Source organism: Nesoenas mayeri, assembly GCF_963082525.1.
Source record: "Nesoenas mayeri genome assembly, chromosome: 1".
NCBI lineage: Eukaryota > Metazoa > Chordata > Aves > Columbiformes > Columbidae > Nesoenas > Nesoenas mayeri.
Window position 1 is genome coordinate 1,608,947 of NC_137541.1, and position 11,401 is coordinate 1,620,347.

The following is an 11,401-nucleotide window of genomic DNA, read 5'->3' on the forward strand; positions in this document are numbered from 1 at the left end:
CCACATTCAGGAGTTTCATGCACCCCAAAATTGAGAACGGACAACCAGAGCTGTGGGGCATTGGAACAGGCTGCCCAGGGCAGTGCTGGAGTCACCATCCTGGAGGGCTGGACAGACGGACATGAGGTTCTCAGGACAAGGGGCAGGGACAGGGCTAGGTTATGGTTGGACTCCATGATTTGAGTGTCTTTCCCAACCCAAATGATCGGGTGATTCTCCGATTCTCTTCTCCCTCCCCAGGTTGGAAAGGGCTGCTGCGCTGCTCTGAAGGCCATGGGCTCCATAGTGTATGTCACAGAGATCGATCCCATCTGTGCCCTGCAGGCCTGGTAAGCAGTTTGCAACAAGCCCAGCTGCTTCTTTAGGCTTTTTTTTTTAATTATTACTTTTCCCAGGAGAACCACAACTCAGCAACGGTCCCTCCAGCCAGGAAAGGCTTCCTGCACTAAAGCATCACCCAATTTATCTATATCCCACGTCCCAGTCTGCATCATCGTAACCACAGTGGCCAAGACTTCAACGATATGGCTTAAAAGAGTTTAACAACATGGCTTGAAAGAGTTTAATGATCTGGCTTGAAAGAATTTACCATGATGGCTCGAAAGATTTACATTATGTGGCTCGTAAGGGTGTTGGGCGTGAACTGCGGCCTTTGGAGAGCAAAGTCGGGCTTTACTGCGCTGTGTCCACACCTCACCCAAAGAGTGTTTTGGTTTTTGTGTCACTTTTGCTTCACGAACCTCTCCTTGCTAACACCAGGAGCCTGACACAGGGCTGAACACACACGGCTCTCCCCTTGCATGGACACCTTGTAATTATACCCATCATTATACTTGTTTCCTGCAAATAAAGGTGGTTTTGGTGCAGAGATGCGGCTTCCACATCCCGAGGTGCGTGATGGGACGTGGCTGGGAATGCAGAGTCCCAAAAACACCCGCAGCCTTATTAAACCCGCAGCCTCTTCCTAACAGCAAGCTATCACAGTGAGAAAACTAATGAGCCCTGCTTAATTAGCAGAGCTGATCAACTTTCGGTTTGCTTGGTGACCTTCACAAGAGGCACATCCAGAACCCGCGTCCTTAATTGTGAATTTGGTTGTTTGCGGCGACCGCTTCCCTGACTCTGCACAGGGAGCTTGCGGTGGAGGAGACAAAATTGCAGTAAATGGGACATACAGCAGAAAAAATCATCTCTTTTTTTAGTAACTATGATTTTGCAGCTTGCAAGAGTCACCGAAATAAGGACTGTCAACAAATCCCAAAAAACCCTGCCCTCGTTAGCCGATGTGCTGAACACACCTTGCTCGGTGCGCTCAGGAAAGACTTGCTGAGAGCTCAGCGCTTGGAAGGGTTGTGTAGCTGCCTAAATATGGGTTGGAAATGTAATGGTAGAGATCTGTAGGCTGGGGGTGATTCGGGTTGCTTTTTAAGATGATCTAAATGCACCCCAGGAAGGATCCTGCAGCAGGAGGGAGTATCTGCATCTCTGGGTGCGCTTTGCAGGAGTAGCGGTTTTAAAAAGATCCGTCTTGACTGCAAATCGAGATTTGCAGATGTGGAGCTGTTGACAGAAAATGTGAAACCCCCCAAATCTCCTCTCACTTCTCCCCCAACAGTCCCAAATCCTCCAGGTTGACTCCAGAAACCCTCCTGATGGTTTGGGGTACGTGGTCCTTTGCGTGCTGCTGCTTTCCAGCCAGGTCTTAAAATGAGTTAAAATGAGTATCTAAGAATCACGTGATGGGGTTTATTTTCTATTTTTGTCATGTTTTTGCTGCTTCTCAGACTTTTTCCCCCTTTTCCTCTTAGCATGGATGGATTCCGGCTGGTGAAACTCAATGAAGTCATCAGACAAGTTGATATTGTCATCACCTGCACAGGTAACGTGGTCCCCGAGAGGGGAGGACGGGTCGTTGGGGATGTGCACCCATAACGGGCCCGTCTTTTCCCAAAGGAAAAGGCGAAAGGATGGGGAAAGCAAAGACGGGTATTAGTGACGGGTATCGCTGTCTGGCAGGTAACAAGAACGTGGTGACGAGGGAACATCTGGATCGGATGAAGAACAGCTGCATCGTCTGCAACATGGGGCACTCCAACACCGAGATTGACGTGGTGAGCACAGGGACATGTGTCGGGAGCGGGGGTGGCACCGGGGGGGCGACGGGGATTTTGAGACCTTCTGGCAGCCTTGTCTGATCCGTCCTCCTTGAGCAAACATCCGGGAGGAGACAAAATAATCCATCGCTCCCCATGTCTCAGCAGATGCTGCCAGACATGTCATTGACACTCCTGTGATCCCAAAGGATGCCAGGGAGCCAAACAGCCCCAGCTTCCAGCGTAGTGTCTGGTGTCAGAGAATCATAGAATGGTTTGGGTTGGAGGGACCTTCAAAGCTCCCCCAGTTCCTGCTGCCATGAGCAGGGACATCTTCACCAGCTCAGGGTGCTCAGACCCCGTCCAGCCTGGCCTGGGATGTCTCCAGGGATGGTTCAGCCACCACCTCTCTGGCCAACCTGGGCCAGGCTCTCACCACCCTCAGGGCAACAATTCCTTCCTCATGTCTGGCCTGAATCTCCCTCCTGTAGTTTAAACCCATCACCCCTTGTCCTGTCACAACAGGCCCCGCTCAAAAGTCTGTCCCCATCTTTCTTATGGGCCCCTTTTAAGCACTGAAAGGCCACACTAAGGTCTCCCCGGAGCTTCTGTTCTCCAGCTGAACACCCCAACTCTCTCAGCCTGTCCTCCCAGCAGAGCTGTTCCAGCCTCGAGTCATTCCTGTGGCTCCTCTGGCCCCTCTCCAGCAGCTCCATGTGTGTCCTGTGCTGAGGACCCAGAGCTGGACCAGCGTAGTGTCTGGTGTCCACCAGCCTCATTCCTTCCCCTAGAAAGCCGGTGAATCGCCCTCTGCAGCCCGATCCCTCTGCTTTTGTGTTATTTTACCATGAAGACCCAGCCAAGAGTTCAGTTTGGTGCAGCTCAGCCCCACCGAGCTTTACCAACCAGCACTGAAATCGGCTCGTTGGTGCTTAGAGCTGAGTACAAAACTAGGGAGTCCTGTCTCAAGGAGAATTTCTTGGCCAAATCCACGTGTTTAAAGCCTTTTTCTGTGCTGGACCGAAGCGACAGCGGCCATGCAGAGTTGAGTTGGTGACCACGAATCCTCTTCAGCCAGAAGAGCTCGAACAATAGTTGTTGCTGGAGCTTTGATGTATTGTAATCATAAAAATAGCTCCAGGTTATGATTCATAAAGCTTTCATTGGTCTGTGGTTGCAACCGGACCCGAAGGAAACTATAAACCCAGGACGGTGTCACCGAGTTGTTTCCTCTTTTCATTCCTATTATGTAGCTTCTGTTTTTTTGACCTTTTTCCAGTGCGTTAACCATTTTACCGCTGTGTTTCAGGCGAGCCTGCGTACTCCTGAGCTCACCTGGGAGAGGGTGAGGTCCCAGGTGGACCACGTCATCTGGCCAGACGGGAAGAGAATTGTCCTCCTGGCCGAGGTGAGTTTTAGGCAAAAGAGCAGGAATTTACCACCTGTTCTGTGCTTGTGGAGGAAGAACACGAGGCTGGATGAGCGGTGGAGCTGAAGTATGTCCAGAAATTGCCTCCTTGGGCCTCGGCAGCTCAAGGGTCTCTCTGGTTGAGAGGTTTGGTGTGACCCTGGTGTGGCCCATGAGTTACTGGAAGGCGGAAAAGCTCTTGTGTTTTTCTTTACCCATCTCCAGAGTGCAGCGTATTTAATCATATTTTAACTTCTAAATAGTTTTACTGAGCTATAGGAACAACCAGGATCTTGGGATTCAAGCGCACATGGTAAATGTTGTGTCATCCCAGCAGGGACTCACCTCACCCGTGGTTCTTGTATCTGCTGTAGGGCTATAAGCTGGTTTTTGTGCCGTGTTGAGATAACAGCCGCTTTTTGCTCCCCAGGGCCGCCTGCTGAACCTGAGCTGCTCCACTGTCCCCACCTTCGTCTTGTCCATCACGGCCACCACGCAGGCGAGTAGCGTTTGTGCTGAGCCCAGAGCAGCGTCTCGCTCCGTAACGCGCAGCAGTTACTGACCTAAGTGTCTTCTCCATCCAGGCTTTGGCTTTGATAGAGCTGTACAACGCTCCCGAAGGCCGCTACAAACAAGACGTGTACTTGCTGCCTAAGAAAATGGGTAAAGATGGACTCATTGCTTTTTTGGTTTGGAGATGGAGCAGGTGGGAGGTTTTGCCGGGCTGGGCTGAGGACGCAGGGGGTGTCGCAGCCTCCTGTGCTCTCGTGTTTGCGGCTCTGCCAAGCTCAGGGTTTTCCAGCAGCTCCTTCTCGCTGGGTCTGGGCTGTTGGCTCAATCGGACGCGTTGTTTCTCCGTCCCACCTGGGGAAAACAGGCTGATGCGCTTGGCCGAGTGCGGGAGTCGCTCCGCACTGATGCTGGGGATTTTCACATCGGGCTGCGAGGACACGTGGTCCCAGCTCTGCCAGCACAGCCCTCTCCTGGGGACACCGCTTTACTGACCACACTTTTGCTGCAAAACTGGACTTTTTTTGGCGTTAATGGCATTATTTGAAACCAGATGCAGCTTGTCCCCAAGCTTGGGCATTAGGTGTGACCTACCAGCAATGTCCCACGATCCTGCAGCAATGAATCACCCGCGCTTGCCCGAGGGAGAGTGTGCCAAGCAGCAGCCCCAGGCGAAGGGTATTTCAGAGCAAGGCTTTCCCCTGCAGCCCAAAATAGACGAGAACTTGGGTTTTCCTCAATCAGCATGAAACATAATCCCACAATTTTGCAGCAAAGGCGTGAAGAGCGGTGCCTTTCCCACCTTGGCCTTTAGGGATGTGGAGGGAACCAGGAGGGGACTCGTTATCTTCCTCTTCCCCATACTAACGAGGCTTGAAATCGTTTCAGACGAGTACGTGGCCAGCCTTCACCTCCCGACCTTCGACGCCCACCTGACAGAACTCACGGACGAACAAGCAAAATACCTGGGACTGAATAAGAACGGACCTTTCAAACCAAACTACTACAGGTGCTGCTCCTCAACCTCTGTCTTTCTTCTTTCCTGAGCGTGGGGTACACGTTGGGGGGCACAGAAGGGATGGGGTTTAATCCTCTGAGAAGATACCAAACACTATCTGATTGTTCCCATTGCCACGTAGAAAGCGGCCCAGCCGGGCAGGGGACAGCAAAGCACCTGATAGTACACGAGCTCCTGCGCTCTCCTCCTCTAGAGCCAGCCCCCCAAAAATAATCATAATTATCAATATAAGCCCCTGGATCGCTGCCCTTTCCAGGGTTGTGTTTGTGGCCAACACCGCGATGCATTTTTTTACCACGAAAATGAAATGGCTTTGCACAACACAGATCAGCCTGGGCAGGTTGAAGCCCAGATCGTTTATTTGCACAAAAGGTGTTTTCTTGGCCTGTGGGTCTTCAGCGCTTACACAAGAGCAACACTGCTCCAAAACCCTCCGGTTTTGGGGTTTGGTGGGTTTTGCTGGGTCCTGAGCTGTTTTCCTGTGTTACGTGCAAGGTTACGGTGCTGCCACGTGGTGGAATTTCCCCGGTTCCATTTTCTTTGCCTGGTCTCAGTGTCCTTGTGGCTTGTCCCGCAGGTGCGGATGCGCTCGCACAGCTGCAGCTCGGCGTCCCGCAGGGATTTAAGCCTCCAGATACAAAAAGCAAAGAGTACAATTTACCCAAATGCCCTATTTTGCTGTGCGTGTCGAGCAGGAGGTGAGAGGAGATCTCCAGGTGCACGGAGCCTCTTTTCCTGCCTATAACACGCAATTACACTTCATCCTGTGCAGCTCAACGGGCTTGCATCGTTAAAGCAAGCACATCTTACGTGTGGCTTCATTTGTGATATAAATCAATCTCCTTTTCGTTCCAGGCCTAATGGGACCCTTCCCATATTCCCATATTCCCATATTCCACCAGTTTAAGCCAGGCTTTGTTGTTTAAGGCATTTGCTCTTGCAGCTTCGGTGCATCCTCCCCAGTTTCTGAGCCACAAACTCAGCTCAGTCCCTGAATCAATCGGGAAATGTTGAATTTTCCCCTTTCCATACTTGAAATGAAAAGCAGCGTTTGAGCGGCGAGGGCATGCGACTAAATACAATGTGCTATTTGTGGGGGAGGAGATGAGGACCGAGTCCCTTTCTAAATAATTAATGTTCTTGGTGTCTCCCCTCCCAAAACACACCCTGTTGGCGCTGGGGGGTCTTCGCGTCCCTTCCCCAGCACTCACCAAACCCTCATTTGCTCTTTCTTTCCCCAGATATTAAGTTCCTGCCGCTGTATCCTAGAGAATCGTGAGGAACAAGAACCCAAGTCTTTTCTCAACTACTGTACAGGATCAAACAGCGTAAGCTTCCTTAAGTTAGAGCCGGGCTTGCTCACATCGTAGACAGTGTGTTTAGGTTATTTATTTATTAAATTAGGATACTGTCCATGCGGCCTCTGCCACTGGTGTTTGTGCTGCCGCGGGACTGCGAGACGGTGGATTTCTCTCCGTTCGTTTCATTTTTCTCTTCGGGTTGTTCTTTTCTTGGGGCTGGGAGGGTGAGGAAGGCGGGGAAGACGCTGCAATCGAATCACTGAGATGGACCTGGGATCGTTTAGCACCGGTGATCCGACATGCAGGACAGGAGCGGCGGGATCCAGCGTGGAGGGCGCGCATTGCTGTCGGTTGTCGTCGCGTCCCGTCGGGCGGAGCAGCGTCGTGGGAGCCGCCTGGCTTCGCTTTTCTCGTGCCATTAGACAACGCAGCAAGGAAACCTCGTTTGCTCCAAGCGCTGCCGACCGGCCGGTGGTCAATCTCACCGGAGAAACCTTGTCGTCCCGCCGAGCTGCCCACGGGATGGTGGACTCGGTCGCTGACCTTGGCCTTAGCGCTGTAACGAAGGATCCGCTCGTTAGCGTCGGCGCGGCGGGAGCCGGGAGCGCAGAGGTGGCGATGGTGGGATAGGAGTCACCACCGCGCTCTTCGTCACGGCTCCGCGGTGTTTTCCTGCTGCTCTTGTTCCGAGTGCCAACCTCCTACAGTTCAACCAAAGTCCTGATCGCGGTGGGGCCGTGGTGGGACAGCCCCGCGGCCTCGCCAAAAACGCTGCTTGCGCACTGGGGAGCCATTCAAACCCAAGTGGAGCTCGTTGGCCGCCCCGGCTGGAGGACCCGTGTCCAGCTGGTCTTTCTCCAGCTGAAATTTCAGCCCTCATTGGAAATCCGTGGAGTTTTATTTTCTAGTAATATTTGTATTGTTAAAATCTCAGAATCCCCTTTGAGTGTTTGAGACGAACGCCGGAGCGATCCCCACAGCAGCGTTGCGCGCGGGGGAGGATTCAGCATCACTAAAACCCTTTAATCACCTCAAATCTCGATGCGTCAGAGCCGACGGAGAACAAATTTACCGTAGTTTCTTGTTTTAGCCCAGGATGTCCCACCCGAACGCTGCGGACAGCACGGCGCGCTCGCAACGTGACTTCCCAAGTCTCCGTGTCTCATCAGAGTCGCTTTTATGGTCCATGTGGAGAGCCTGGTCCTTCTGAAGTAAAACTGCTCGACCCCATGAGCACAAAAGCCTTTGTCCTGTGGCTGCTGCTTTGGTACCCGAGTCCCTCATCAGCTACAGATCCTTGTTTCATCCTCACGGACTTCTTGACCATGATGGAAAAGCTCTTGTGTGGCATCTCGTTAGTGCACAAGAAAGGAAAAGCTTTGGAATTATGGTCTTGGTGGCCAAGTCCTTCTCATGGCTCTTGATGGTCTGAAGTCAGCTTGACCACACGCCGTTCATCTTCAGAGCGAACGTTCTTGTATGCTTGCTTACTCCAAGTTTCTCTTTCAGATTTCTCAAAGGCTTGAGGTAAGACCTTGAGAAGACTTGGAGAAGACTGTAGGGCTTTGAGAAGATTTTGAGGAGACCTTGAGAAGGCTTAGAGAAGACTTTGAGGAGACATCAAGAAGACCTTGAGGAGACCTAAGGGCTTTGAGAAAGCTGTCGAGAGACCTGAGAGCTTTGAGAAGACTTTGAGGAGACCTTGAGAAGGCTTTGAGAAGAACTTATGGCTTTGATAAGACTTCAGGGAGACCTTGAGAAGACCATAGGGCTTTGAGGAGACTTTGAGAAGACCTTAGGACTTTGAGAAGGTTTTCAGGAGACCCGGGGGCTTGGAGAAGACTTTGAGGAGACCTCAAGGAGACTTTGAGAAGAACCTGAGGAAACCTTGAGAAGACCTTGAGGAGACCTTGAGAAGACGTTAAGAAGGCTTTTAGAAGACCTTAGGGCTTTGAGAAGACATTGAGGAGACCTTGAGAAGGCTTTGAGAAGACTTCAGGGAGACCTTGAGAAGACCTTAGGCCTTTGAGAAGGGTTTCAGGAGACCTGAGGGCTTTAAGGAGACCTTGAGGAGACCTTAGGGCTTTGAGAAGACTTTGAGGAGACCTTGAGAAGACTATGAGAAGGCTTGAGAAGACTTCAGGGAGACCTTGAGAAGACCTTATGGCTTTGGGAAGACTTTGAGGAGACCTTAGGGCTTTGAGAAGGCTTTGGGAAAACCTTAGGGCTTTGAGAAGGCTTTTGGGAGACCTGAGGGTGTCGAGGAGACCTTGAGGAGACCTTAGGGCTTTGAGAAGACTTTGAGGAGACCTTGAGAAGACTATGGGGAGACCTTGAGAAGAACTTAGGGCTTTGGGAAGACTTTGAGGAGACCTTAGGCCTTTGAGAAGACTTTGAGGAGACCTTGAGAAGACTATGGGGAGAGCTTGAAAAGACTATGAGGAGACCTTAGGGCTTGGAGAAGACTATGAGGAGACCTTGAGAAGACCTCAGGGCTTTGGGAAGACTTTGAGAAGACCTTAGTTCTTTGAGAAGGGTTTCAGGAGACTGAAGGGCTTCGAGGAGACCTTGAGGAGACCTTAGGGCTTTGAGAACACTTCACCATGGACTGATCACTGACCATAAACTTTAAACCATCTCCACTCCCTCACAAATCTTACCCAGATCCTGCGAGTTTTGGGAAGAGCCCTCCGAGCTCTCTGAAACGCCCCATTGGGTCTTTCCCGCGCTGGAGACCCTCGCTCTGCGTCAACTCAGGTCTCGTTGTCCACGGTGACGTCCCGCCCTGGTCACGGGGAAACGCGACCGCGGGGCCACGCTGAGCAAAAACACCTTTTCTTTGGGAAAACGGGCGTCCCGAGCGCAGCCCCCCAGGAAACCCCGTCCGTCCCGCCCGCCCCGCCAGCCCGGTGTCAACCCATTTTATCCTCCAGGTAGATAGGATCAATAATATAATAATAATAAATAATAATAATGGAATCCCGAGTGGCTTTTCCCACCTGGATTTTTAAAGCTCTTTCCCATGTCGTTCTGCTTCTCTGTCAGCTTTTCCGCTCGCTTGGCTTCTTCCTAATCGATCTGGAATCATATCCTGTGATCATCTCTAAATTAAACGTGTAATGGGTTGGTTTGGGGGTTTCTTTTCTTTTTTTTTTTTAATGTAACACATTTTTAAAGAATTAAGGAAAAAAAAAAAGGAGGTTTAGGTAACACCAGCAAAATCATATAAGGAAATTAATGATGTTCTGAACTTTAGGAATGATCAGACAGAACCTGCCATCAGCCTGCAGCGAGGAAACCAGAGCTCTGCAAACATAACATTTCCAAAGGATGTTTTAAATATTAATGTCTGAGTGATTGTATTAGATCAGCAATAAAGACTCTGTAATCAAAACAAATAAAACGTGGAAAATTCAGAGTCTCCGCAGCGTCTTTGGGGTCCTGGGGACAGCAGGGTGACCATGAGCCAGCACTGGGCCCTTGTGGCCAGGAAGCCAATGGGACCTGGGGTGGGTTAGAAGGGGGTGGTGAGTAGGTCAGAGAGGTTCTCCTGCCCCTCTGCTCTGCCCTGGGGAGACCACACCTGGAATCTTGTGTCCAGTTGTGGCCCCTCAGTTCCAGCAGGACAGGGAACTGCTGCAGAGAGTCCAGCGCAGCCACCAAGATGCTGAAGGGAGTGGAGCATCTCCCGTGTGAGGAAAGGCTGAGGGAGCTGGGGCTCTGGAGCTGGACAAGAGGACACTGAGGGGGGACTCATTCCTGGGGATCAATATGGAAAGGGGCAGTGTCAGGAGGATGGAGCCAGGCTCTGCTGGTGACAACCAGGGACAGGACAAGGGGCAGTGGGTGCAAACTGGAACACAGGAGGTTCCACTTAAATTTGAGAAGCAACTTGTTGGGGTGAGGGTGTCAGAGCCTGGCCCAGGCTGCCCAGGGGGTTGTGGAGTCTCCTTCTGTGCAGACATTCCAACCCGCCTGGACACCTTCCTGTGTAACCTCATCTGGGTGTTCCTGCTCCATGGGGGGATTGCACTGGATGAGCTTTCCAGGGCCCCTCAACCCCTGACACTCTGGGGTTCTGTGATTCTGTGGTCAGGTGGGGATGTTTTGGGGCTGGGGGGACTGGGGGGGCGTGGGATGGGACACCCGGGGGTTTGTACAAAGCCCTGGGGAATGTGCTCCGGTGGCCGCGGGTTGTTTGGGCTCCGGTGACTGTTTTTGCTTCTTGTCCTTGGGGAAAATGGGCAAGTGGTGCCAAAAAGTTCCCGTTATCACTTCTGCTCTGGGCAGCCAGAGAAACACCGACCCAGAGGGTTTGTTGTTCCGGCTCTGGGGAGGGATGTGGGATGTGGGATGTGGGATGTGGGACACGAGTGGGGTCGGGATGGGACCTGTTCGGTTACCCCCAGAGTGGCCGTCCCCCCATTTTGAGTGGAGAGGAGTGAGGAGGGGACATGGCATCTCACCCACCCCCAGGAGCTGGGTTTTAACCCAAATTGTACCGGGGGGTTGGACAACCCGACTCAGTACGGGGGGGCTCAGGGATGGGACCCTCGGCCCCTGCCTGGGGGGGCAGCTGCAGCCCCCCAGGTGCCAGCAGGACCCGGCGCCCTCATGGCCACCCACCTGCACCCTCAGAGCCCCCCGGGACACCCCTGTTCTCGTCACCCCCAGGGACACCCCGTTGACCCCCTCCTATATCCCCAGGGACACCCCCGGCCCCCCCCCCCCCCCCCCTCCATTTCTTGCTCCCACCACCCCCCAAGGGCACCTCATCACCCTGGGGCACCCCGTGCCGCCCAAACCTGTCACCTCCAGGCACACACCATGTGTCCCCCCCCAGCACTCCCCATCCCGAGGGTACCCCCGGGTTACCCCAAATCTCCCTCCCTGCACCCCATTATCTCAGGGTCTCCCCCCGTCCCCATCACCCCCGGGTTACCCCAAACCCTCTCCCTGCACCCCTTTATCTCAGGGTGTCCCCCCGTCCCCATCACCCCTGGGTTACCCAACCCCAAACCCCCTCCCTGCACCCCATTACCTAGGGGACCCACCCCCTTTATTACCCCAA

General features: G+C 52.7%; 1 protein-coding gene across 1 annotated transcript in view; it reads left to right on the forward strand.

Annotated features, from left to right (window-relative positions):
- AHCYL2 (adenosylhomocysteinase like 2) overlaps nt 1-7,284 on the forward strand; it is a gene marked incomplete at its 5' end in the record, with an annotated part of 103,316 nt that extends 96,032 nt beyond the window's left edge. Inside the window, 8 exons of the mRNA XM_080356905.1 lie at nt 241-329; nt 1,809-1,879; nt 2,017-2,111; nt 3,403-3,501; nt 3,932-4,000; nt 4,086-4,164; nt 4,900-5,020; nt 6,271-7,284. Coding sequence (XP_080213031.1) covers nt 241-329; nt 1,809-1,879; nt 2,017-2,111; nt 3,403-3,501; nt 3,932-4,000; nt 4,086-4,164; nt 4,900-5,020; nt 6,271-6,277 — 630 coding nt within the window. The 3' untranslated portion in view covers nt 6,278-7,284. The remainder of the gene's footprint in view (nt 1-240; nt 330-1,808; nt 1,880-2,016; nt 2,112-3,402; nt 3,502-3,931; nt 4,001-4,085; nt 4,165-4,899; nt 5,021-6,270) is intronic.
- Nucleotides 7,285-11,401: the final 4,117 nt, after the last annotated feature.